General features: G+C 35.8%; 1 protein-coding gene across 3 annotated transcripts in view; it reads left to right on the top strand.

Annotated features, from left to right (window-relative positions):
• Positions 1 to 24,868, top strand: part of LOC145675522 (YTH domain-containing protein 1-like) — a 35,356-nt gene extending 10,488 nt beyond the window's left edge. For 2 of the 3 annotated variants that reach the window (XM_081746002.1, XM_081746001.1), the window contains exon 2: positions 18,209 to 24,868. In XM_081746002.1, the coding sequence (XP_081602128.1) occupies positions 18,261 to 19,556 (1,296 nt within the window). In that variant the 5' untranslated portion in view covers positions 18,209 to 18,260 and the 3' untranslated portion in view covers positions 19,557 to 24,868. Of the gene's footprint in view, positions 1 to 9,489; positions 9,601 to 18,208 lie in introns of all 3 variants that reach the window. The other variant, XM_081746003.1, reaches the window with a different exon arrangement.
• The last annotated feature ends 2,145 nt before the right edge of the window (positions 24,869 to 27,013 follow it).

Below are 27,013 nucleotides of genomic sequence, written 5' to 3'. Positions count from 1 at the left end.
CTTCCCGTAACTCAAATATAGTAAACTTATTTGCCGCGAAACTAGAGCAATGTAACACAACACGCGTAAGTGTTTCCCTTGAGGTATTACGTTTAAAAAAAATACAGTGGTTTAAAAAAAAAATTCAAGAAATAACAAAAAGGAAAATTTGGCAACAACAGAACTGTCACCCTCACTAACTTTCCTTCGACTAGCCATAAATAAGCCCCGATACTGAGTTTGGCGACATCCTCCACCACCCACGGTGTGTCGGCATCGGACAGCAACTGTATATAAGGATAGCGAACGTACTATACACAGAAAGTACTGGACTCATAAGTTCTTATTACTTATTACTTAACTACCTGGTATAGTCAGCATCTTCGTCATCAAGTAATTCCTTTCGTCATTTCCATACTTTTACATTTGTTGCTACACTTTTGGTAACAATATTGGACGTCATCTTCTGTGTGATTAAATAGGAGATAAATGTCAAGCATTACAGTTTCATGAATGTCAATGAACACAACAGCATTACCTTAAATTTTGAACATTAAATGCATGCTTTTTGTTTGATGTGAAGGAATTTCACTTGATAGGTTGCTCCTTAGTCTTCGGGCCGCAGATTAAAAAAATCCATGTTTTGTCGAAAGTGATTACAGATTACAGTGTCTCTTTCATTTTTGATGCGTTGAGACATGTCTGCACACACTTCTTCACAGCTTTTTTTTTTTTTTTTTTTTTCATCATGCAAGAGATTTTTCAGTAGAACCTTCGTACAGATTTTTCTTGTGTTTAATTCCCCTGTGATAATTCGCCGAACAGATTCTCTGTTTTAAGTTTCCCAGTTGAGCCACTGCATACACACTCAGTCTTCGGTCATTTCTGATCACCTCGCGTAATCTTTTGATGTTTGCGTTAGTAACTGAAGACCTGTGCCTGATTGAACGATTATTGTTTTATTCCCCCCCTCCCCCCCGGAAAGACTTGTACTGTGTTCATTTCTACATATAAATATCACCGGATGCTTCAGTCAACATTCAGAATGTTTCTGTTAATGACTGTTTAAATTTCACAAGAAACTTAGTGTAACCCTTCGTTCCACTTTAGAACAAATCATTTTCCTACTCACCTGGATTACATGTTTCCACGGAATAACGCCTCACTCGGAACTGCCTAGATCAAGTGAGTCTAAACTTCATGCAGACGGAAGGAATGGATGGCGATTGAACACAACACAAACCAATTTACTGCAGTAGCTTCCGTTAATGAAATTCAAATTAATTACTCTTTGTGGGTGTCACACCTCGTATATATCTATTTCGGCCTCTTAAATTTCTATTTTACGTGCACCTTTTGAATTGGTCTCACATGTCTTCTCTACTGGCTTAGTAGTCCGTAGTAAGTGGGCTAGAACTGATCTTGGACGACACTCGGAACAGGGAGGACAAAGTCTTTGTATAAATATTTGTAAGATGATAATAAAGTAGAACATCCCAAAGGAAGTTTTGTAGAATAACTTCTCGTTATAAGCATTATTATCTATCAAAGGGAAGAGTTGTATTATGAATTGCCGATAGTTGATATAGAATACATGAGGATTAATTCAAATACCAGGTAGTTTTAAAAAGTAAACTCACGAAATGGCGTTAGTGTCTCAAATTTCAGGATATGTGGGTCACAGAGGGTTAGATATAACATCAATTGACAGCTGAAGCAATCAGATGTGCAGCAAAAAGTGTAGGAATTCTTAGAAATCAGACGTAAAGTATTGCACCATCAAGACGAGTGAACTTCTCGCAGGACTGCACTACATTTTACAATTTTATTTCAGTAAAGGCGCAGATGCTGCTTAGACACATGAAGAAATTTGTGCACAGCACACCAACATTCCATCACCATCTTAATTCTGTTCGAGACATCGATGTTCTGTCAACAATTTTTTTGTTAGTTGGGGGATATCCTTCCATAGGTCATGAATCAGACCCATCTTTCCTACGGAATATTCAGGAACCCCTCACTTCCTGTGGGAGAATCCGTTACGCCACCATTAATAGATTCTGAATCATTCGTTTTTGGATAGAGCAGATTACAAGTGGGTCAATCCATGCAAAGTGATCGAGAAAACAGAAAAATTGCCGCTCGACCTTTTTTTTTTTTTAAAAAAAAAATCTAAGTTTTTCATGAATGTTTGTCCTATATCAGGGTACTTCAAAACCACAATTAATTATTTTTTTTACAGCATCCCATAGCGATACAGCTGCTGCCGCCATTTTGCGTTTTTTTTTTTTTTTTCGATTTTAGGCGTTTACGTTGTTTTGAATATCTCAGCATGTATTTGTCCTACCAAACTGAAAATTGCTGGACGTCTCCAAACTCGTGTGAAGCTAAAACTTTGATCTCTTAACATTTTTGCCTAAAGCCACTTGAAGGGAGTGAAATCAAGGCCTAGAGTAGCAACATTTTTGGACATTGAAAACATCTTTGGGAAGAGGAAACAACTGGGGTAGAGGTCTGAATTTGTGTGTGCATGTAATCCGGGGTCATAAGTTAATACAGAAAAATTTACACACCTGTAGCTGCTCCCAAAGGCCTGAAAAAAAAAAAAAAAAAAAAAAAAAATCGTAAAGTTGGGGAATTGTGCCAATTTAACATGTTTCACTGTCCAATATCTCCAATGGGCCTGGATAAAAAATATCTCCAATGGGCCTGGATAAAAAAATCTGAAATTTTGGGAATAGTTAGTCCTTTAGTATACCATAACATACAACAAAACGCGTTTTGTGTTTGTGAGCAGAAGGGGGTGAAAGTATTAAGTAATGACTTCATACTCTAGGAGGTGTTTTTGTTCACAAATTCAACTGGAAATTTGTTGTTGTAAAGTAAAATAAAGTAGGATGAATGGTTAATCCTCTCAAGGCTTTCAAGCTCATTTCTTTCCTCTAGTTGTAACACTGTCTTATCACACCCACAGCAGCACTGGTGAAGAATACCGCTATCAGCAGAAGGCGAGGAAAGTCAAAATGCATACTTGACAAAATAAGGTCCATAAGTATTCCTTGTTTGCTATATCAATGATATTCAATCATGTTTATTCTTGTTTTAACTGTCAACTCGTGCAGGAGACTGTTGTTCTTTGGTTTGATCTCCATTCCCCAGTCAGTGACCACTTACTCGCTGTAAACACTGACTCCGGAATGTAGATCAAACGAAAGGACAACAGTCTCCTGCACGAGTTGACAGTTAAAACAAGAATAAACATGATTGAATATCATTGATATAGCAAACAAGGAATACTTATGGACCTTATTTTGTCAAGTATGCATTTTGACTTTCCTCGCCTTCTGCTGATAGCGGTATTCTTCACCAGTGCTGCTGTGGGTGTGATAAGACAGTGTTACAACTAGAGGAAAGAAATGAGCTTGAAAGCCTTGAGAGGATTAACCATTCATTCTACTTTATTTTACTTTACAACAACAAATTTCCAGTTGAATTTGTGAATAAAACACCTCCTAGAGTATGACGTCATTACTTAATACTTTGACCTCCTTCTGCTCAAAAACACAAAACGCATTTTGTTGTATGCTGTGGTATACTAAAGGACTAACTATTCCCAAAATTTCAGATTTTTTTTTATTCAGGCCAATTGGAGATATTAGACAGTGAAACATGCTAAATTGACATAAATCCCCAACTTTACGATATTTTTTCAGACCTTTGGGAGCAGCTACAGGTCGGTAAATATTTGTGTATTAACTTATGACCCCGGACTACATGCACACACAAATTCAGACCTTTACCTTTACGGACGTCTCTTCCCAAACATGTTTTCAATGTCCAAAAATGTTGCTACTGTAGGCCCTGATTTCACCCCCTTGAAGTGGTTTTAGGCAAAAATGTTAAGAGATCAAAGTTTTAGCTCTGCAAGAGTTGGAGACGTCCAGCAATTTTCAGTTTGGTAGGACAAATATATGCTGAGATATTCAAAACAACGTAAACGCCTAAAATCGAAAAAATGCACAATGGCGGCAGCCGCAGCGTCGCCATGGGATGTTGTAAAAAGTAATTAATTGTGGTTTTGAAGTATCCTGATATAGGACAAACATTCATGGAAATCCGCTCGACCCACTTAGAGTGGATTGACTCAAGTCTAAGACGATAACATGGCGTCTCATCTCCAAATTCATCCATATTCATCTCCAAATTTTGTTTTCTTGCTCTTTCGGTAGCCTCGTAACACTGAAACTAAACGATTCCGTGAGAATGTTTACTGGAATTTTCGTGTTTTTGTGAGTAGACTCACTTCCCAAGCATTGTAAACAAATTGAAGTACACTGTGCATATATAGTTGATTCCCGACTATTCAGCCTAATGTAGTGGAAGGGCAGGCCGGGTAACAAGAAAGGTCGGAGTTCCATAGGTGCTGGCTTCAGGCTTTCCAGTGCTCCTATTTTTCCTATATATTTGTGTGTCTTCCTATAAACTCCTATATTTCCTACATTTTAACGAAACCTCCTATGTTTTTGTGGCATTGCCACTTCCATTTGTGAAAATAACATAAGGAAATAAGGTGTGGGTGATTGGAAGATCTTTTTATTTTCAGTAGTAGGGTGGTTGAATGGAGACTCTTATGTGTTTCGTCCTTTTCTGCTTATTGTTTAGAGATAATTTCACCAAACAGTTTACAGTTAGCGCTAAAAAGTATTCATACACCTACAAAATGGAACAAGAAATAAACTAGTTTCGTCATATTCATTCAAAAAGTTCTATGGAGTAGTGGTTTTAAAGAATTTATTTAGGTGCATCAATACTTTTTGCATTAATTGTGGGCAAATAATTGTAGAGTATGTTACAGATAGTCAAATCTTACCTTCAAAGCGCCAGCTGCAGAATATTTACGTTTTAGATTTTATTTTACATTTCAGATAGTTGTTCCGGGAAAGGTGCAATGGTATTTCTGCGTTTCCTGTTCTGTCATTCTTGTTCTGATATCCAATTTTCTGTTTCAGTGACATTTATTGAGCGTACAGGGTTGACTTTATAATAATATTTTATGAGTTTCTTTGTTCCTTATTCTTTCAAAATATTCCAAATGCACTAATGTTCCTTCAATATGTTCCAGGAAATAATTAAAATGTTCCTTTTTCACAACTTTACGAAACTTCCTGTATGTTTTCGTTGTGATTTCCTATACTTTTTCATTAGCATTGGAAAGCCTGTAACTTCCTGTCCCGCCCATACCAAAACTTTTCATATTTATATTTATATTTCTGACCTCTTAACACAAGCCAGTACTTTATACATTTTTGTTATGTATTATAATACTGTACGTTTAAAGAATTTATTACAGATTAAAGATACGGATCTCCGCACTGAACTTTCTCGCTCAAATACCTTAAATTATATCATGTTTTGCTGCAGCTATTAATGAAATATTTTCTTGCGAAATACGAACAAAATTATAAGACATTTTCGAAAAGCTTCACCGAAAGAAAATTCATCCCCCAAAGCAAACTATCCCTTGCAGATTTTTCCATAAGAAATAACTTATGCCATATGGTAGGGTTGCCATAGAAATAACTTATGCCATATGGTAGGGTTATTAGTGAAATATTTGTTCATAAAGTAATAAAAACGCCTGAGTAGTAGTTTACAAAATTGTTAAAACCACTCTTGAGTAAACTACCCCGTATGGATATTCCCACGGAAGTGATTTATGCAACATTAATAAGAATAGCTGCAGCAAATGCAACAAATGCAACGAATAATAATGAAATATTTACTTATAAAATAGTACCAAGATCACCGGAGCCGTTTTGGAGAAAGTAGTATGTAAAGAAACTCATCCCGAAGAAGAATTGAAAGGTAAGGGGAAAAAACAAGAAATGTCCATGTGTGTACTTTATCGGGTGCTTTGTCCTATCTGTTGGTGACTCTTGGTACTATTTGACTGAATATGCCATGCATGCGTAGATGTAGAAATGTCCATGTAAAAAGAGGCAAAAGATTAAATAACCCTATTCTTTGTATGCGGTTTTCAACATTAAAACAGCGTTTTCTTGAAAATGCAGTTTTGTGACATTCCTTCTTTTTTTTCCCCCTTACCCTTCAATTATCTTTGTGATTTTTTTTTTTTCATTCTCATAAGGAAGAATTTGACAATATTACAGAGTTATTGATGACATACTTATTTATGAAATATGGACAAAATGACTTGAGTTGATCGTCCGAAGGAATCTTACCCCCCCCCCCTCCCCAAGAATAAACTATCGCTTGTAGAGTTGTTCAGAACAAATGAGTTATGACATATTATCATGTTATTGAGAATAAAGTATGAGCAAAATTGCTTCAGTCGTTTTTGAGAAAACCGTCCGAAAAAAAATCCTCAAAAATAAACTACCCTCGTAGATGTTTTTCAGCACAAATGAGTTATATTATATTGTCAGGCTGTTAATGAAATATTAATTTATAAAATAACATGAGTCGTTTTTGAGAAAATCATCCGAAAGAAAACTCACCCTCTAGAATAAACTATCCCTTCTTGATTTTTGCCAGAGAAATTACTTGTACTACGTAATGGGGTTGTTTTTGGAAAATTGATTAATGAAACATAAACAAAATCGTTAGAGCCATTTTTGAGAAAATCTCAATTTTTTATTTTCACCGTTCAGTAAACCATCCTTATTTTTACGGGTAGGAGGAAAATTCGAGTTGAGTTGATTTTGAGTTTAACGTCCCTTTCAGCACCAATGTTATATGAGACGTCTACTGATTAAAGTGGAATCCGAACCACATGAGCTTCTGCCGGGAATCGAACTCGGGTCTCCCCCCACGCCAAAGATGCATACGCTAACCGCTTAGTCACGAATGAGTTCTGGGAAGAAAATTCGAAAAACCTTAAATTTAAAATTTGCTTAAGATACGTTGAATGGTGTGGCCTCTGGGTGAGTGTACATCATGACGAACAGAAGAACAGATGTCGAAAAACCAATTTTTCAGTGTCTATAAAACGTGTAAAACCGTTGAACATTCTAGAATTGAATTTTTTGACTATCACCATACTTTCTTCTCATCTTTTGTCGCTCGAATATATATATATTATACACAGTTTAAGGTAAATTTTATCATATCTAACTTAGGTACAGGAAACATAAAGTGATGTACACTGTGCAGCAGGGTTGGCTTGTTTCAATCAAGGTGGTTAAAAAAAAAGAGCTTTAAATCGTGTGAACTTCGTGGTGACGTTTTCACATATCAAACAATCTGCATTAGTTTTATCTCCTTTGCACCTTTTAATCAAGGCGTCCCATGTTCAATTCTCCGTCGAACCATAACCCTTCTTTCAAGTCTAAACCAAGTACCGATTCGAATGTCACTTTAAGCAAAATTCTTCTCCTTGATAACCGTGGTATTACATAAGGATGTTAAGCTTAAACATACGAAACGAAACCAAATTGTATATTTCTGCTTGCCTGAATGCCTGTTGCTTTATAAAGAAACCAAGGTTGCTTAAATATATTGATAGATATTGGCAAAATTTATCGACTGCCCACGTAGCTTCCAACATTAGTTTGGATTGGACTTTCATTTTTAATTTAATTGAATGATATCTACATACTAAATTTGTAATTTTAATACCTCAGTTTTAGCGTACTGATTATGACACATTGACCTTAAAATGTTACATAACAAGCAATAACGGGATTTACCCCGTTATTGCGTTGCATTTAAAGTAATAACAGGATTTTATCGATGGCTAAGGCGGGAGTTTCGCAATATATGTATAATTCTGTATAATGGTTTCACTTTTTTGTCCTTCTAAAATGACTCTTAACGATTATATTAACAAGTACGAAAAGATCAGTCAATGTATTTTTATCAGGAGTGCTTCGTGAGTGAGTTGGCAGACTCATCGTATTTGTGACCAATTAGTCCCGGTTTCGAGTCCAAATGGAGGACAAATTCCTCTCGGATGTAAGCCGAGAAGCGGTTTGGATCCCGTTTTAAGCTTATGTGACCCCTTTCAGCCTAACTCTGTTGTTGCATAATAACACCAAGGCGAAACAAACTTATTTCTGTCCATAAAAAAATGGGTTTAAACAAAAAAAAGTTCTTGTTTTTTTATATTTTTTTTTATAAAAAACATGGTTTTTGCCAACCCTGCTGTGCAGTATGAATACATACAATTTTAAAATAAACGAAATATCGACCTAAAATGCAGGCCTAGTTATTTAAAAAAAGTGATTTAAACTTATTTTCTGTTCATTGGTGAATGATTACAGAAATGTGAAAAGATAAAATGAGTCAAAACTTACAATATTCGTTTTCGATAAGTCCTTGGCAGAGGACGGCTTCTCGACGTCAAAGTCCTGTTTTTATGAAGGCGCAATAGATCGTTCGAAAAAATATCGGGGAGGTTTTATTTATTTATTTTTTTTTTAACTAGGCCGGATAATCGGATATATGTAGCTTCTTCATTGAATTTGGTTAGGGTAAATTATATTATGTTTGCGCTTCTCATTTATTTGTTGTATTTCCGACATGTACTAAAATGAAATACTAGATTGCACATCACACCAGTGCACAAGCTTTCGTTTTCATTCACTTGTCAGCCTATGAAAATTAACTTTTTCTTTTCGTACAAATACTGCTGTATTAATGCTATTTCGTACAAATACTGTTGTATTAATGCTATTTCGGTTTATTACTTGATTAACATACATTGCCTATAAAGTATTGCAACTACCTGATCGTACCTGTAAATTACTATTTATTATATAGAGAAATGAAGTAAATAACTGTTATATATCACATCCATTGTTCCTTAGGTGTGGTTTGAATTATATACAAAGAATGAAAAATACAGGGCTGGATTTCGAACCGAATCGGATATCCGCTTTACAATGCCGATGCATTAACCACTACGCTACACAGTCTCTTTCTTGAACATCCATACATTTTATTGCCCTTGAAATCGGTGCGTAACCACTTAAACCACTACTCCTGTTATGCTTGGCTAACCCAGCGTCTACAGAACATCTCTTGTGGTTGAACTATGTATTAAATAGCGCTCGCCGCTGATCTAGCGAGTAGTACTCGCTCCTGTGGTGTTCGGGTTCCTGGGTTCGAACCTCAGTAGGAGAGCTTTGAGATTTGAAGGGCACTACAATGGTGCGGATTCCACCTTAAAATGTAGGCCCGGCGCAGGAAAGAGACATTGAACTCCAACATATTATGTAGATGAATGGATGAAATAACCGATTTTATATCATACAGTTCCTGTATGGGTGTGAATTTAATGGTTTAGGTATAGTGAAAGAACGCACGACTGGAGGAGGAATCGAACCCAGGTCTCTGGAGTGTACTGGTTAACAGCACGGTAAGCTGAAGTGTTGGTTCGATTGCAGGTCTAATCGTGCATTTTTCACTTTTTTTTATATACTGTCTACCAAATGTATCCCTTTTAATAACAAATCGTACTTATCTAATGCTTAAATTCATTTCTCTTAGCATTCAAGTACTGCCGCTAACGTTGTTCAATGTCAGATGTTGAATACTACTCTAGAATTCCACTAGGAGAGAGTTAACCACTTAACTCCTAGAGAGCGTAATTGATTAAAGGTATACTGATCCTTTTGGGGAAATTAGTTGTTAATGCATTGTGGTGCATCCTACATTAGTCAATTGTTTAAGTTAAGTTAAACCATTAAGAAAGTTGTGCGTCGTAATACGTGAAGACTCTTTGTAAGTATAGTAGGCTTCAGCGTGGTAGAGGACTTTTTAATTTGTGGAACAATTTCTAATATTTTGTCACAATACTGACGTGAAGATATTCCTGTGGCAAACAATTTTTTTTTAAATCATCATGAATATTTCTAGCATGTTTCTAGAATACTCATCCTTAGGATGGTTTCAAATCTTATACCATGTTACACAGGTGATTACATGTGACAAAAACTAAATATTTAAAAAAAAAGTCAGGCAAGAAAGTCATGGATAAAACCTTTTTTGTGCTGTTTTTTCGTGCCGCTGTATCTGTAAATGCCATAAAAATAAAATTAAACAAAACAAACCATGGGCACTTACTCGCTCTTACCCAAGTAGTTGGTTCCATAGCTTATAAACTACGAAGATTCTACACGAAAACAAATTTTACAAGTTGATCCTCTCTTCAAAGCCAGAGCTTCAAACGCAATTCCCATCATCCACTTCATAAGATGGTGCTTCGAATTATTTTCCCATCGTCTTAAACAGAGCACACACTGATCATGAAGGTCGTGGAAATTAAAATGAGTCAGGGAAAATGCTGTAAAATATACCAAGAGTCAGGGAAATTGCTACATTTCACAGAAGAGTCAGGGAAATGCTTTAAAATATACCAAGAGTCAGGGAAATTGCTACATTTCACAGAAGAGTCAGGAAAATGCTTTAAAATATACAAAGAGTCAGGGAAATTGCTACATTTCACAGAAGAGTCAGGGGAATGCTTTAGAATATACCAAGTCAGGGAAATTGCTACATTTCACAGAAGAGTCAGGGAAATGCAGCAAAGTTTCATGAAAACACTCAGACAGTTCTTGTTGCACAGGCGATGGTAACAAGCTTTAGAGCTGCTCACAGAAGGTATGAAGAGCACCTCAAAGAATCAGTGTAGATTTATATATACCTGTATACACGAGTATATTTAAAAAAGATAAAAATGCTGTAAAAAGATAATTATCTTTAGAAAAAATAAACTTTACGTGCGAGATGTTAAATCAAGCTTTGAAAGAACAAGAAATTAAAAAAAATAGATACTAAAGAAGAAAAAATAAATTGATTGTAGATAATCAAAGAAATGGCCGAATTAAGATGTCTTTATTTGTTCGTGTGAGTGTATTCAGAATGCTTTGTTAATATCATTATTCAGGGTATCCACATTCTGTAAAGTCAGGGAGATAAAAATATATCAGGGAAAGTCAGGGAAAAGTCGATGTAGTTCCATTATTCAGTTATTGAGTTTATGAAATAGTAAATGTAATATCGGCCTACTACATATGTTTGTAAATTTACATTCTTTTGGATTGAAGAAAATTGTAAAAAGAAAGAAACAGAAGCGGAGAGAGCACAAGGCCCACTATGGGGAAGGTGGAGACTAGGGTTTCTTTCTTTTTTCTTATTTTAAATTATTGAATGGTCAGGGAAATCTGGAACTTTGGTCATGGTAAGACAGTTTTTTTTTTTTTTTTTGGCCAAATTGTGTAGACACCCTGTTAATCTTTAGTATTAATGTTTTATTTTATTCCAAATACTCATAATACTAAGAAAATAAACTTATTTTGTATTTAAAATACAGGATGTTTCAAATGGATATCGGGGTTTTAAGAGGCCTCTTCCCGGCGAAAATTTTACAGTAATTATGTGATATCTTCGAATAGATAAAATATAAATGAAATGTGGAACAAGGGCGCCCTAGACAATATTATTTTGCGTGAGGTACCGTTATCACAAGTCACCTAGTGGCTTTCCGTTTTCAGACGTTTAGAAACGCGAAAATAAATGCCGATTTTCAAAGTGGCTCGAAATCAAAAGCAGATAAATGAGTCATGATAACGATATCCCATGTAAAATGATATTGTCTAGAGTGCTCTTGTTCCACATTTCGATTATCTTGTATCTATTTGAAGATATCACATAATTACTGTAAAATTAGCGGTATTTTAATTTCGCTGGGATGAGGCCTCTTAAGGCTTTGTAGTATTTATTACATTTAACGTACAATTATAAATAAAATACATAAAACAAAAGAGCAAATCAAACCGTGTTTGCTACAGTTGTTCAATTTGAGCACGATTTGTCATACGGCACACATTGAGTCAATAGGCGAGTTCTTTCCAAATCTTGATCAATGTGTTTGGAATAATTGTTGCAACAACTGCTTCAATCCTCTTTTTTAAATTCCTCAATCGTGTTAAAATTCTCTACACAGATTTCACTGGAATTGCTAATTCGCGACTAGCCTTCCCAATTGATTTCTTGGGGCTATGCGTGAAAGACTCTCATTTGTTCACGTTCTTCAGTCACTCTTAGCCGTCCCGTACTCTTTGCTTTGCACAGACAGCCGGTGTTTTCAAACTGATGATATTATGTACGGATGTTATTATTATTTGGTGAATTGCAATTGAATTGAATACAGTAAACACGTTGCACTGTAACTACAGATTCAGTCTTTGCAAAATGTAAAACTAAAAATAAATTGAAAAAAAAAAAAAAAAAAAAAAAGCGTTTTGCTCACTACTCGCTATATTTGCTACTAGCGCTTTCTAACGGCAGACAGAGAAAACATTGTGTTTGAATTGCTCTTTCATTATTATTTATAAGTTAATTGTAATAAATACTTTAGAGCCTTAAAATCCCGATATCCATTTTGAAACTCCTGTGTAAAAATCAGAGCGTTGAATGGTGGAGGCCGATTTAAGAAAGTAGGTATTTTTTCTAAACCTGACCATAAATAATAGTAGTCGCGGTATCGCGAGTCAGTTAAAATTAACCTGAATTATACACAGAGAGTGAAAAAAAATGCTCGACTAGACTGCGATCTTCGGCGTACTGTGCCGATGCCTTAACAATACGTTATTCAGTCCACTCCCTAAGTAGTCATTGAATCAGTTCAATGCATTTTTTTTTAATCCTGTGAAACTATTTTTCAGGTAACATTGTTATTTAATTTTAATAACTTACGGTATATTAAAACTGTTTTGTTTATTACAAACTAAATACAACTGTTATCTAAAAAGTAGCAGGTTACCAAAACAACATGATATGTAATCAAATGGAATTGAATTCATTCCTCTAGTCTCTGTCTTAAACTTAGATTTTGAGGGAAATGTTATTTTGGGAGCACTGTAATTTCTATGGATGACAACACTGAAAATACTTCAGGTTCATATTTTCTATTGCAGAATAACATTTATCTATGATTGTGGTACGTTGCACTTCATTATCTCCTTTCACTTACGAAAAACAAGCAAAAGGAAAATGGTAAAATTTGTTTTTTTTTTTTTTTTAGAAAATCAGGTTCGTGAATAAATAACATGTAAATTCCCACTGGATTTAAATTTCAAAACGTAAAATACTCCAAAGAAGCTCGTGAAAGCAAAAGAAGCGAAATATTAGGATTTAAATAAATAATATTAGACACACAAAATTATGTATTGTCTTTATTATGACAACAGTTAATACGAGGGTATTCAGAAAGTAATGTCTCCAAGGTAATACCTTTATTTTTGTTTGACAGATAGCACCGATACAGGTATCAGTGGAAAGCTTGCAATGTCAGCTACAAATGGTGTCATTATTTTTCAACATAGTCCCCATTACGGGCAACACACATGCGCCAACGCGAAACAAGATGTTTCATGCCGTTGGCGAAGAATTGTGGTGGCTACTGGCGATACCAAGGCGAGCTGCTGCTTGCACCTCCGCGACATAACTGTAGCATTGGTCCTTAAGATGATCCTTAAGTTTGGAGAAGAGCCAAAAGTCGCAGGGCGCAAGATCCGGACTATAGACAGGATGAGGCAGAATGTCAACAACACTTTGCCAGCAGATGGGACAATTTTGAATTTTTTGGCGAAGGAGAGGACGTGTGGCGATACTCCATTGACTGACGCTTCGTTTCCGGGTCGTAATGGCGTATCCATGACTCGTCGCCGGCGATAAATGTTCCTGGGTGCACAACCTTCTCTAGTCAGAAGTTGAGTGACAGCCCGCTCTTTCAATCGGACGTCCGCACTAGATGCCATGGATTGCTCCATTACTTGGAACGAGAAAAGAGAGGAATGTGAAACAAATGACATTCTATAGCTTAATGATAAACAGTTCAGAATGTTTGCAGTAATGTTGGCCAAGTAGTGGGCTTGTAGGCATCACTTTCTGAATCACCCTTGTATTCAGTGTAATGCATACCATAAGTATAATATTCTTAGTTTATTATAGGTGTTGGTTGGTTAATTTGGAGTTTAACGTCCAAATTCAATATCGAGGCTGTGTGAGACGTGGGCGTATAGCTTAACGTGGGATCCGAACCACATAAGCCCATCCGAGAACCGAACCCGGGACTTCTGCACCAAATGCGCATAATCTAACAATATAGGCATGATGGAACTCTTTAATTATTATATTTGTCCCACTATGGATAGTATTAATTTTGAAATTTGCAATATGAAAATGTGTTGATATAAGTATCGTTGAAAGTATAAAGGAATGTTTTGGAAAAGATCCTGCAAAACCTTCGATAATTAGGATATAAATTGTTTCATTATTGTAAGGTATTTATTAAAAAAATAATAATAATAAACTTTTAATATGTGACAATAGTTTTGGAAAAGGTCTTACAAAGTCCGTGGCCAATTCGAAGCGTCCTTTGCGATAGTGGGTCATTCTCGGTGCTTGAACTCGATTTCCTGCGGTTTCGTAAGTTTGTGTGTGTGTGATCGTGCTGTTTCAATTTTTTGAAGACAACTGAGAAAATATTTTATAAAAAAACAGAGATTCAAGTTGTCCTGCTTTCGTTATTTATCAATCACAAATAAATATATACCAGAAACATTTTTATAAAGTGTACGCTGCATTTTTGGATCAAAAGATCCAATGTATTTGAATCAAAAGTTACCTTGTATGCCTTATATCTGGTGAACTACATATAATGTAGCCAAACCCAAACTATCACTTAACTCAGTATAATGTGCTTATTCCGTAATAATAATAATAATAATAAAACGAAAATTCGATTTAGGGGCCGTTCAAAAATCAAATCCCTGATCCAAAAATTAATTATTGACTAAGATCGCAATGTTTTGATGCTTTTTTTTTTATCATTCCTAAAATTCTTGTTAGTGATACACGTTGGTTGACCTTGATCCCCGCTCCTGAAAGACATATAACTCAGTGGCCAACAATAAAAGGAATATTTTATCTAAGAGCTTTCCAAATAAGACCAAAAGTTAGGACAAAACGATCTGTGTTAATGGATACTGTAGTGTATAAAATATTCTCGTTTGAGAACTGTTATTTAGTTGCATTTTCTATACAGTACATGCGTCATAAGATCATTTTAAAGCTGTTTAAGGAAGAGGAAACAGTAATTTATGTACTTCATGACGAAGTTTGCATCTCTGTGAAGAGTTCGTTGTGAACGTCAGAGAGTTTAATTCAGAGTTTGTTAAAGAATTTTTTTTCAGACAAAATTTCTAAGTTCACATGAGATGTTAAATAACACTAAAGTGTAAAAAGGATCGAGAACAAGGAAAGTTTTCAGAACAGAAAAACTGAAAATTGAAACACAGTCTGTTCCTTACATGGAATGAGAAGGTTTTATTAGAAAGTCACAGAACATGTCTTTTCAAAACTACCACTGATAAATTTCTGTTCTGAAAAACGGTAGGTTATCATGACCTACGTGAAACATTGTCAGTGGAAGACTATATAGTGAACAAATTGCATTTTTTTTTTCAAAAAGTTAAAGAATAATGTAGAATTCTAAAATAAGGAGGTAGCACATGAAACTCCTTATATGCCTCCGGAAAGAAGAGTAGTTAGAATTAACTTTGGGCAGACATAACAATTAATAAACATTATATAAATTACGGAATCACCTGACATTTATTAGAAAAGAACCCAGGTATGTGATGCACATGTAGAAAGGATATATATACTATTGACCGTACTTTTTGACAGCTCCAAAAAAAAGTCCTACTATTGAATCATTATAAGTGGCTTGAATCTCTGTAAGAAGTAACATGTTGAGGTTCAAAATTGGCAGGGTGTTGGCAGTTGATCCGTTCACTGCTCATCATATAGTTGCGTCTAGCTCGCTAGAGCTATGAGCTTCTTTTCGATATTTAGCCAATAGACCCTAAAAGAATATCGAATATATTTAACTGGTTCATACTATCTTTGCTGTCTTAATTAACTTAAACTAGAAATACAAAACAACGTTTATTTAAAAATAATAAATGTGTAACAGTTTCGCCAACTAACTGAACATATTGGCTTCATCAGACACTAAAATAATAAATGTGTAACAGTTTCGCCAATTCACTGAACATATTGGCTTCATCAGACACTAAAATAATAAATGTGTAACAGTTTCGCCAACTAACTGAACATATTGGCTTCATCAGACACTAAAATAATAAATGTGTAACAGTTTCGCCAACTAACTGAACATATTGGCTTCATCAGACACTAAAATAATAAATGTGTAACAGTTTCGCCAACTCACTGAACATATTGGCTTCATCAGACACTAAAATAATAAATGTGTAACAGTTTCGCCAATTCACTGAACATATTGGCTTCATCAGACACTAAAATAATAAATGTGTAACAGTTTCGCCAATTCACTGAACATATTGGCTTCATCAGACACTAAAATAATAAATGTGTAACAGTTTCGCCAACTAACTGAACATATTGGCTTCATCAGACACTAAAATAATAAATGTGTAACAGTTTCGCCAACTAACTGAACATATTGGCTTCATCAGACACTAAAATAATAAATGTGTAACAGTTTCGCCAATTCACTGAACATATTGGCTTCATCAGACACTAAAATAATAAATGTGTAACAGTTTCGCCAACTAACAAGATATTGGCTTCATCAGACACTGTAATCTACACATTTATTATTTTTAACCCTGCACCACTCGCGCGGTGTTAGGTATCAACAACCCTAGCGTGGGGTCACAGTGATCCCACTTTACATTAAACGTATTTTTTGTGTACGAAAAGTGTTGCAGTAAACAACTAACTAATTGTTGGCCTTGAAGTAGACAATACAACAGGCAGCTAGTAAGGTGGCCGGGTCAGAATTGCCAACTGTCTAGGAGAGCCAAACAAAAAATATCCCTCTGGGTTCATATTTACCCCGCGCGAGGGATGCAGGGTTAAATGAACATGGATTTGTTCAGTTATTTGTATTTCGAATATATTTATTTTAGGCTCGAAAACTATCGTATGAATAAGTATCGAAAATCGTACAGAACGGCTGTGTCTCCGTCTGTAACAATTTTTGGTTTCAACGTGGGTCGCCATAGAACGAATACGATAGTACGGAAGGTGATTCAAAAAGTAATGCTTCCAAGGTGATATCTTTATTTGTATTTGACAGATAGCACCGATACAGGCGTCAGTAGAAAGTCTGCAATGTCAGCTACAAATGGTGGCATCATTTTTCAACAAAGTCCTCATTACGGACAACACACTTGCACCAACGCGAAACAAGATTTTTCGTGCCGTCGGCGAAGAATTGTGGTAGCTGGTGGCGACACCATTGTCGAACTGCTGCTTGCACCTCCGCGTCACAACTGTAGCGTTGGCCCTTAAGGTGATCATTAAGTTTGAAGGAGAGCCAAATGTCGCAGGGCGCAAGATTCAGACTCTAGGAACTATGAGCCAGAATGTCAACAACATTTTGCGAGCAGATGGGGGAAACTTCTTTTTTTTTCGAAGGAAAGAACGTGTGGCGGTACTCCATTGACTGATGCTTCGTTTCCGGGTCCTAATAGTGTATCCACTACTCGTCGCCGGCGATGAATGTTCCTGGGTGCACAGCCTTCCGCAGTCAGAAATTCAATGACAGCCCGCTGTTTCAACCAGACATCACCGCTGGATACCGTGGATTGTTCCAATACTCTGAAACGAGAAGAGATAGGAAGGTGAAACAAGTGTCATTCTATAGCTTAAACATCAGTGCATTAATGATAAACAGTTCAGAATGTTTTCAGTACTATTGGCCAAGTAGTGGGCTTGGAGGCATTATTTTGTGAATCACCCCCGTACATAGGACCAGTAGTTTTTCTGGAATCGATCAGCATCTCGAGAAAACATACTGTCTTCACCTAGATCTCTGTACTAAAACTAAAAGGGATACACATTTATTATTGTTTCCGGTTTCAGTATTAATATCCATATGTAAACAGTAAGCGATAGCAAGTAATGGCTTTTTGCGTCCAAGAAACAAATTCTATCTTTGATCTTATTCCTCTTTTGGAATCTGAAGCTACAAATATACTACTTCCAGCTTCATAATTGAATTTTGTATAGTTTCGAAGTCTGCAGTAGTTTTCTAATATTCTTTGTAAGACCTTTTTCATATTTATCAAATTTATCAATTTGTTGCATGCTGAGTTTTATTTATGTACGAAAGCAGTAGAACTAATTGTGCAATTTTCGTGTGTTTCAGGTGGAGAGAGCCCGCATGAAGATCTTGTAGTTGTGGTTCGCCGCAGAGGAAGATGGAAAATAAGGAAGGGGAAGCAAACGGCTGTGGCGATGGAGACAACCTTAACATCAGCTTTAGCGAGGATATCAGCATGGGCGATGACCTGAAATTGGATTCGATGCCAGAGTATGACACTCGCAGCGAAGTGACCACGTCGTCGTCTGCATCGGATAAGTCTCGCAGCCGTTCCAGTCAGCCAAGCATAAGTTCCGCTCATTCAAAGTCGATGTCGGACTCTGAAGAACGGAAGCACAAGGGGTCGAAGCGGAAGCGTCGCTCGGCCGAGAGGAGGAGCCGCTCACCTGTTCGTACAGCGAAGAAGAAGTCAAGTTCCGGTGGGAAAAACTATGACTACATGACCAAGCTCAAGTATCTGTTTAGAGATGCTCGCTTTTTTGTTATTAAAAGTAATAATGCTGAAAATGTAACGCTATCTAAAGCCAAAGGTGTATGGTCCACTCTTCCACAAAATGAGTTTAAGTTGAACCAGGCGTTTAGAGAATCTAGGAATGTACTTCTAATATTCTCAGTTAAAGAGAGTGGGAAATTTGCTGGGTTTGCTCGGTTGGCAAGTGAATCACGCAGAAATGGTCCCCCCATCTCGTGGGTTCTTCCGCCGGGTCTTTCTGCCAGAGCTTTAGGAGGGGTTTTTAAAGTAGACTGGATTTGTCGTAAGGAGCTTCCCTTCACAGACACTCTTCACCTGTACAACCCATGGAATGATGGGAAGCCGGTCAAAATAGGAAGAGATGGCCAAGAGGTTGAGCCGAAAGTCGCCGAGGAGCTCTGCAAGCTGTTCCCTGTTGACGACGGCATCGACATGACACCTATATTGAGGAAATCTAAAGAAGCATCCAAAGTGGCCCGTCCTCCAGTACGGCGCCATCCGCCACCTTCGTCGTCTTCTAGATCTTATACAAGAAGAGCGCCTTTGAGAGCCAGGAGAAAGGGATTCATTTCAAAACGCACCCGAGGTCCTCTGAGGAATGTACGACGAGATAGAATGCCCGCGTGGCTCTCGAGCTCCAGAGATCGGTCATTGGTTGCTCCTTATGCCGAGTATTTGCGTAGTCTACATTCTAGAACCCCGATACCATACCCTCCTTCAGTGTACTTCACACAGTCTGCCCATAACCCTATGCCACCGCCCCCTAGATACTACGAGGGTCTACCTCTACCAAACTTTTCACCGAGGTCTACCAGTCACTCAGATAAACGGTCCTACGACCGATCAGTTGACGAATTCTTGTGGCGAACAAGTGAACGACGCTCAAGAGATCGTGAACACCGTTACCGTGATCGCCGTTGATACAGCGTGCTTTCCGTTCGGGTTAATGTGTCCCTTTTATAAATTATTGTTTTACATAAGATGTTCATAGCGATACCTACACTCCTATTAGATTCATGTGGATCACCTGTTATTGACAACGCCAAAAATCCAATAGAATGGAAAATGGAAAAATATCTAGTTGGTGTAACATTTGTGGGACCTGGAATCATTGTATATCTTTTGTGAGAAAATGCCTATTGTCTATATAAACAAGGTATAATTTTTAACAGATTGTTTTATCGAACCATACCATAAAATTATCTCTGTTGAGAGAGAGATGTATTTGAGTGTTACGTACGCAAATAAGACTGATTATCTAAGTACGTTCTTTAAATATTAGATTTTATTGAATTGTCTTTAGAGTAACAGCGAATGATCAGAAATTGAGAATTGTATTGAGATGAAAGAACTTCCTGTGAAAGTGATACAGTATTGTTGAGATAAGTTTCATTATAACAAACATATTGTTACGAAAAGAACCTCCTGAATGTAAATAATTGGATGGTAAATATTACTTTACACAACAGATCATTGACAATATGTAAAATATATATATTGGTAGAGGTTATTTGGTAAAATTAAGTTCTAATCAGAATCAGCAAGTGAAAAAAGGACTGAGTGTTGGTTCTAGTCGTTCCGTACTTTGTGGAGTTTCACTTCTGTATTGAAATCTGAGGTCCCAGAAATATTACATGTTGCAATACCAGTGTTATTGTCAACGCGTACAGTATTTTCTTTTTCTTAATACTTTAGCGTTTTGTATTTCATTATTTTTTTGCAGATTATGTTAAGCAGTTAGTTTTGAATTCAAAAGTAATGAAGAATCTAGCGTGCATTGAAACAAAGTGAGATAAGAGAAAACGGTTGTGATAAGTGTCACTTCGAAAATGTGTGTTAAAAGCTGTTACTGTATTTTTAGCCACTGGCATTGGGTAACTGTTTCAGAAGAGGCTTCAAATAAACAAACAATTTTAGCCTTTGTTCAGATCCATAACATGTAGGAATTGTGCTAATTACAGAACAAAAGGTTTTTAATCCAAAATAGAGAATTTGTACAATAAAAATATTTTCTCAACGTTTTATCCTTAAAATTGACTAACTAATGTGGTGATTAAATTTACCAGGACAAGGCAAAAATAAAGCTTTGTTCCGTAATTATTAAATATGTAAATTCTGGGAAGATTAGTTTCATTTATGCTAAACCTATATATATAGTAGAAGTCGCCCCCTTTTCCCAGACGTTGCTGGCCTTTGAATGCCAAAATAATCTTTAAGGGATTTCTAACCCTTTATAGACGGTTTGCAACTTTTTTGTAAATATATTTCCGTAATTCGGAACTTTTCTTGTAACATATTAGTTAAGGAAGTTACTTAAAATATGCAATATTGTAAACTTTGCATTTATATTTAATTATCACTTATTCGTTCTTCAGTTTCAGGTTACCCTATATTTTATGCAGAACCTTTATAAACGTCGTTTAACGTAATTGTTGAATTAGAATTTCTTTTTCTTTCTTTTGAAAATTCAGAAATGTCTACGTAAATTTTCTAAATAAAAGTTACGTAAGATTAGCTGGATCTACGTTTTATTACAACTGTACAAATTACAGGTTGCCGATTGAAGTTGTTAGTTCAAAAACTTAAACGCAAAATCAAAGAAAGCTAGCTTTGAAAGAAGGAAAAACTAGCTACGCCCTCAAATTCAAACTATATTCTACAGAATATAGAGACAAATTGAAGTGAAGTTTGAGATGTATACTTTTTAACGACACATACTAAAATATTCTTTGAATATTATATTCATTTTATAATGCAGTGATGGAAAGTATCACTGATGCCAGGTAATAGTACTTATGTAAAATTCTCAATTAGTAGTGTGCCATTATAGCTATGAGAAAACATAATTAATAAGAATGACCTAACATTGTGTACAACTTAGTCAATCGGATGAAATGTTGAGAAGTAGTAACAACCGCCAATACTATTTTTCGTTTCTCGTACATGAACCTGGTTTTCGTTAAGGCCTTCTGAACGAATTAAGGGTAAAATTATGTTACAGCTATAGTGACTCTTATATAATAACAGGAAAATGTGACACCAAAACCAAAACCGTAAGACGATCGAATCCTAGAACAAATAGGGGCTAAATGTTGAGCACACGTATGCTTATTTTGTTAATGCATCTACATTGCTTTGAATGAGGGGATTCATTAGTTATGTTAATAATGTTCTTTCATTGTTTTACTTTTTGTTTTCTGCAATGATTAACGGTATTTTTCAAATATGTGCGTTTTTAGAATATGTATCTAAATGTAATAAGTATTGGCACTTGAGTGCGAAATAGAAAGAATTTGATTATTGATTTAATAGATGCATATATTCAATATTCATTAAAAGGATACTTACCTCAGAAGCACCGAAACTTGTCCAATTCTGTACAGTACGTTTCGGTAAAACGTTATTGCCTTCCTCAGTACAAATTCTAACAAATGTCTGTAGAACTACATCTCATTGATTACCGTGTTTACTCGCGTAATAGTCGCACTTTTTGTACCAATTTTTAATGTCAAAATCCAACTGCGACTATTACGTAAGGAAAGCTGCCATTTAATTATCGCTCAGATCAAAACAATTTCGAATTTTGATACATACAGCATTGTGTCAACATAAAATGGAGGGTGGAAGTAGGTTACGTAATCTTTGTTGACAGATGGGTCACGATATTACGTATCAGTAAACACGAAAACAATTGCTAAGATAAACAATTTCAAAGCTAATCTAGTTCACAAAGACAAAAATCCCGTAGACTGTTATTTATGCGGTGAATTTTTTTTTGGCGAATATTTTTACTTCAAATTTAAGGTGCGACTATTACGCGAGTAAACACTTGTCCAGTTCCGGTAGTGTCATAAAATTTGCCTAACCTGTATGCACCTCCTCATAAAGTATTAACCGGTATCTTACGTAGCTGAATAGTAAAAATTAAAGGAACTTGCAATGCCCTCTGTAATTAGCTTTAAGTTTCTTTTTAAATTAATTTATCTATTATCTATGCCTCTAATTCACTTTTTTTTTTTCCTGAAACCTTAGATGCTGTAAAAGCAAGCTTGCTTGAATATTGTTCCTTCTGAAAACTTTTGGGGTAAAGTACTTTTTAATGAATAAAGAAAGACGTGGCAGATTTCATTTTATCAACTTGTACTATATGAATAAGATAAGAACTTGTAACCTTGTATTTGAGTACTTATTAACTTGTCCAATGTTTCAACCGCGTTTTTTACTGTGACCTTTCTCAGGGTAATATCTTCTACTTGAATTAAGTGCGAGTTTTGTAAATCTTCATAACTTCCTCGTTTTTTCCCTTGTGTTTTTAATTCATATTTCAATTTATGGGAAAACACCAAATGTAAATTATAATCGTTTCTTGAATATGATAATCTAGTACAGGGTTAGCCTAAATGATTAATCAGGTGTCAAAGCACTGTTTATTTACAAGTATACGACGTGCAAAGACGGCTTATATATGAAAGAAATACATACACTCACCAAGTTTCTGGTACATTCTGCAAATATTTAATGTGTAGGCCCTTGGTCATCCAGCACACATCCACACGGTAATCCATTTACGTTAATATGTTCACTAGTGTGTTTCCGCCAATGTCCGTAACAGCAGCAGTTGACATTGGTGGTACATAAGCTTTATCCTTAACGTAACACAAGAAGAAATGACATGGCTTGAGGCCTGAGAATCGGGGCTTTGAAACCCGATGAATCATTTAGGCTAACCCTGTATTGTGTTCACTGTTGCCACGTATCGTTTCCACAAAGATGCATAAAATTGTATGCGCAATTAACAATCTTTTATACTATTATAGTGCTGCCAAAATGTCTTGAGCCGTGACAAGAATGCGAACTAAAGCTCACACCTGCGACACCCATGCCTTGAGCCAATAAGGGTTCTGCTGTTGCTAAGCGAGAGAACTTTGCGGTCGTCTACGCCAAAGGGAGTGAAATTCTGTCAGCGGATAGCAGCGCTTGGAACGGAAGACTAGGTATTAAGTCAGTGTGGTATATCTATAGATAACGTATCTAACTTAATACTTCGTCATTTTTCTGTTAATTTCTCTTATTAAATTTAATCAAGTCTAGTGTCACGTTAAAGCAAAGTCGATTAATTAGCACTTTATAAATTTGGTACATACAAAGTGTTTTTATTTTATAATATATCAGAAAAGATATCAAAGTATTAAGTTAAATACTATTTCTAACAGTAGGCCGCTAAATACTATTTCTAACAGTAGGCCGCGGTGGCTCAGTGATAGATCGTTAACCTCTGCTGCATGGGCTTCTTGGTTCGATTCCAGCTCGCGCCAAGTGAGTTTTGTGGTGGACAAACACCTGTGCGTGGGTTTTCCCGGGGTCTCTCGTTTCTTCTAACTTTATTCATTCCACCATTTCATTTCTCATCATCACCGTCTCCTTTAGCACTGCCGTCATAATTGTGGGTTGTGAAACAGATTTCACTTTTTCCCTAACAGTATTAAAGAAGTTTGCTAATTGCGCGTACAATTTTATGCATCTTCGTGGAAAGGGTACGTAAAAGGAATGAACAAGATTTACTAGGCGTTAAAGGAAAGGTGACGTTAATTCTTTGGCTTGGATCTAAAAGGGTCAATGTCACTTTTGGGCAAAAATGAGATATTCTTAATTTTTAACGTCTGTAAATAGATGTTTTCTTGTGCAAGAAGAGCAAATGTCAACACATTAACACTTGTCTTTCTTGCGCAAGAAAATATCCATTTATAGGCGTTAAAATTGACGAACATCTCAGTTTTGCCAAAAATTTACATTGGCCCTATTAGATCCAAGCCACAGAATTAATATTCACTGTTTTCCCATAAATTCAAATATAAATTAGACACACAAAGAAAAGAATAGGAAATTATGGAGATTAAAAACACTTGCACTTACCCAAAGATGATGATACTATCCTGAGGAAGGCCATAAGTAAAGAAAGTGGTTGAAATATCAGACAAGTCAATAAGCACGCAAATAAAAGATTAAAAAAAAAGCTTTATCTTATGTGTATAGGATAAACAATTAATTTGTTGGGAGATCTCAGTTGGTCGGTGCATTTACGTGGTTGTGGCAGTACAAGAGAAGTGTACAAGAGTACTAGTTGTGGTGACGAGTGTTCTGTTAAGTCAATGTAAACTAGTTTGAATAAACAAAGACTGTTTTTTTTTTTTTTAAACTTAAACAACAGGACAAATAAAATGTCATTCCTCACATGTAATTTGTTTCAGTGATTAAACAAACAAAAAGAAAATGATCAAAACCAGTTATGATTTAAAAGTTGTTCGTTTTGGAGAACTACAGTAAGTAATGAGTACCTCATATTTTTTTAAAGCAATTTTGTATTCTCTCATAAAGTTTCTACTTTCAGTTACACTGAATGATTGTCGTTTTTGTTTGCATACTATAAATATTTATCTGTGGGATACCAAATAATTAAGTAAATATAACTTTTTTTAAAAGTGACTTTCTGCCTTGAAAGTGAAAGTTTTTTCTAATGAGAAAGTGATTCATTGAGATACATTGAACGAACGATTACAAAAGGACGTACTACCATATGTGAACGTTAAAAATGGTACCTGAACTTCACATACGTAAGGTTCACATACCATTATATCAGAACTTTTCCTTCACAGACTTTTCTTGTATAGAGAGAATCATCACAACAGAACATTCTGTTTGCACGAAACCCATACTAAATATATGCCATAGTCTTCTGTTCCAAGCGCTGCTATCGGCTGAAGGAATTCCACTCTTTCGCTGAGGCTCTCTCGCTTAACAACAGTTGAACCCTTATTGGCTCAACGCGTGGGTGTGTCGAGAATGTGAGCTTTAGTTCGCATTTTCGCCATGGCTCAAGACATTTTGGCAGTACTATAGCCTTCACCTTCTTTACTACATAACCGAGGAAAAAAGGAGACTAAAGGTATTACAGCTTTGAAATTTCATGCATAATCACGTAAATATCCTAAATCGAAACAGCATTGTTGTCAAACATAAAAAGGTAAAACTCAAAATTTATCAGCATCCCTCATAATTCGAATATTTACTACCGAAAATGAACATTTAACTGTAGTATGATTTTCCGATATTTTGATTTCTTGAATTTACAGCTTGTCATGAAGTGTTGTATTTTTAAGTTCAATAATAAAAAAAGTTAAATATTTCGAAAAGCCGTGGACAAGATAGGTAGACGTAAGAAAGTACTGGAAAAAAAGTTCATTGTATTTTATGCCAATTACTGACAAGTGTATCAAAAGTCCACGCCTGGGTTCAATTAGATTTTGCAATTTCTTTAAAATTTCCTAGTTACCTAGTCAAATGGCTGACCCTCCAGACCAGATGGTGTACGGATTTATTGAGTTAAATGTCCTTATTTTTTTATCATGTATGAAGCATGTTGTCTTTTCAGGAGCACTTTTATGATCGAATTAACAAAGGGATAGATCTGCCCTGCAAAGTATATACCTAATTCTCTCGTTCCCTGTGGAAAGAAAAAAAGAAATAATGTAATGCACTAATTATTACACTGTTTATTTATTTATCTGAAGAAAAATACAAAATAATACATAAAAGTTATAAGATATATTAATCCATAATGGAGAAAAAAAGTACTAATTTCCTCGGAACAATTTAAACTGTCCTGAGTAGTAATGAAAATTTATGATGAACATTTAAAGTGTTTTTACAGACAAAGACCAAGGAGATTTATGAAGTACCCTGCAAGTTGTAATAACGAAAATGGACTAAAAACCAGTCTTTAAGTAACATCAGGAGTTCCAGAAACAAGTGGAAGCACAGCATTAGTTTGTCGAAACATTTATTTGAAGATAAATACAAAGTCAATAGTTAAAATTTCATGCAATATCTGGGGATACAGCACCTTACTTGTAGAGCGCTAAAATCGCGTGCATTGTACGATCTCCAATCTTATTTAACTAACAACGCAAACTGTTGAAATGGGAACAACCAAACCACATTATCACGGAGTCCCACAAGAATCAATTATAGGTCTATACTGTTTTTGTGTTCGAAGTGGAAAAAGAGCAGAGGTGGCGTTTTATTACGATTTTGACTCGACATCCGGCTATCTAAATGTTGAAATACAATGAGGGTATGTTGCCTAAAAAATTGCATTTCTATTTACATACTGACTGAAAAGTATTGAAGAGTTTTTCTTTGGTTATGGGGGGAGGGAGCATGGAGAGACTTTGGTTCCCCACCTACAACTTTGTGAAAAAATAATTAAAAAATATCCCCTTTTGATGTATTATAGAGAATTATACAGGAAAATGTTCAAAAACCGAGTTTTTATATTAACACTCCTGCGGGAAAACTCCCGGACCCCCACTCGACTGAGG

This window comes from Thermobia domestica, chromosome 18 (genome assembly GCF_964235325.1).
Source record: "Thermobia domestica chromosome 18, izTheDome1.hap1.1, whole genome shotgun sequence".
In the NCBI taxonomy this organism is placed as follows: domain Eukaryota; kingdom Metazoa; phylum Arthropoda; class Insecta; order Zygentoma; family Lepismatidae; genus Thermobia; species Thermobia domestica.
This window is presented reverse-complemented; position numbering and strand designations above follow the sequence as displayed.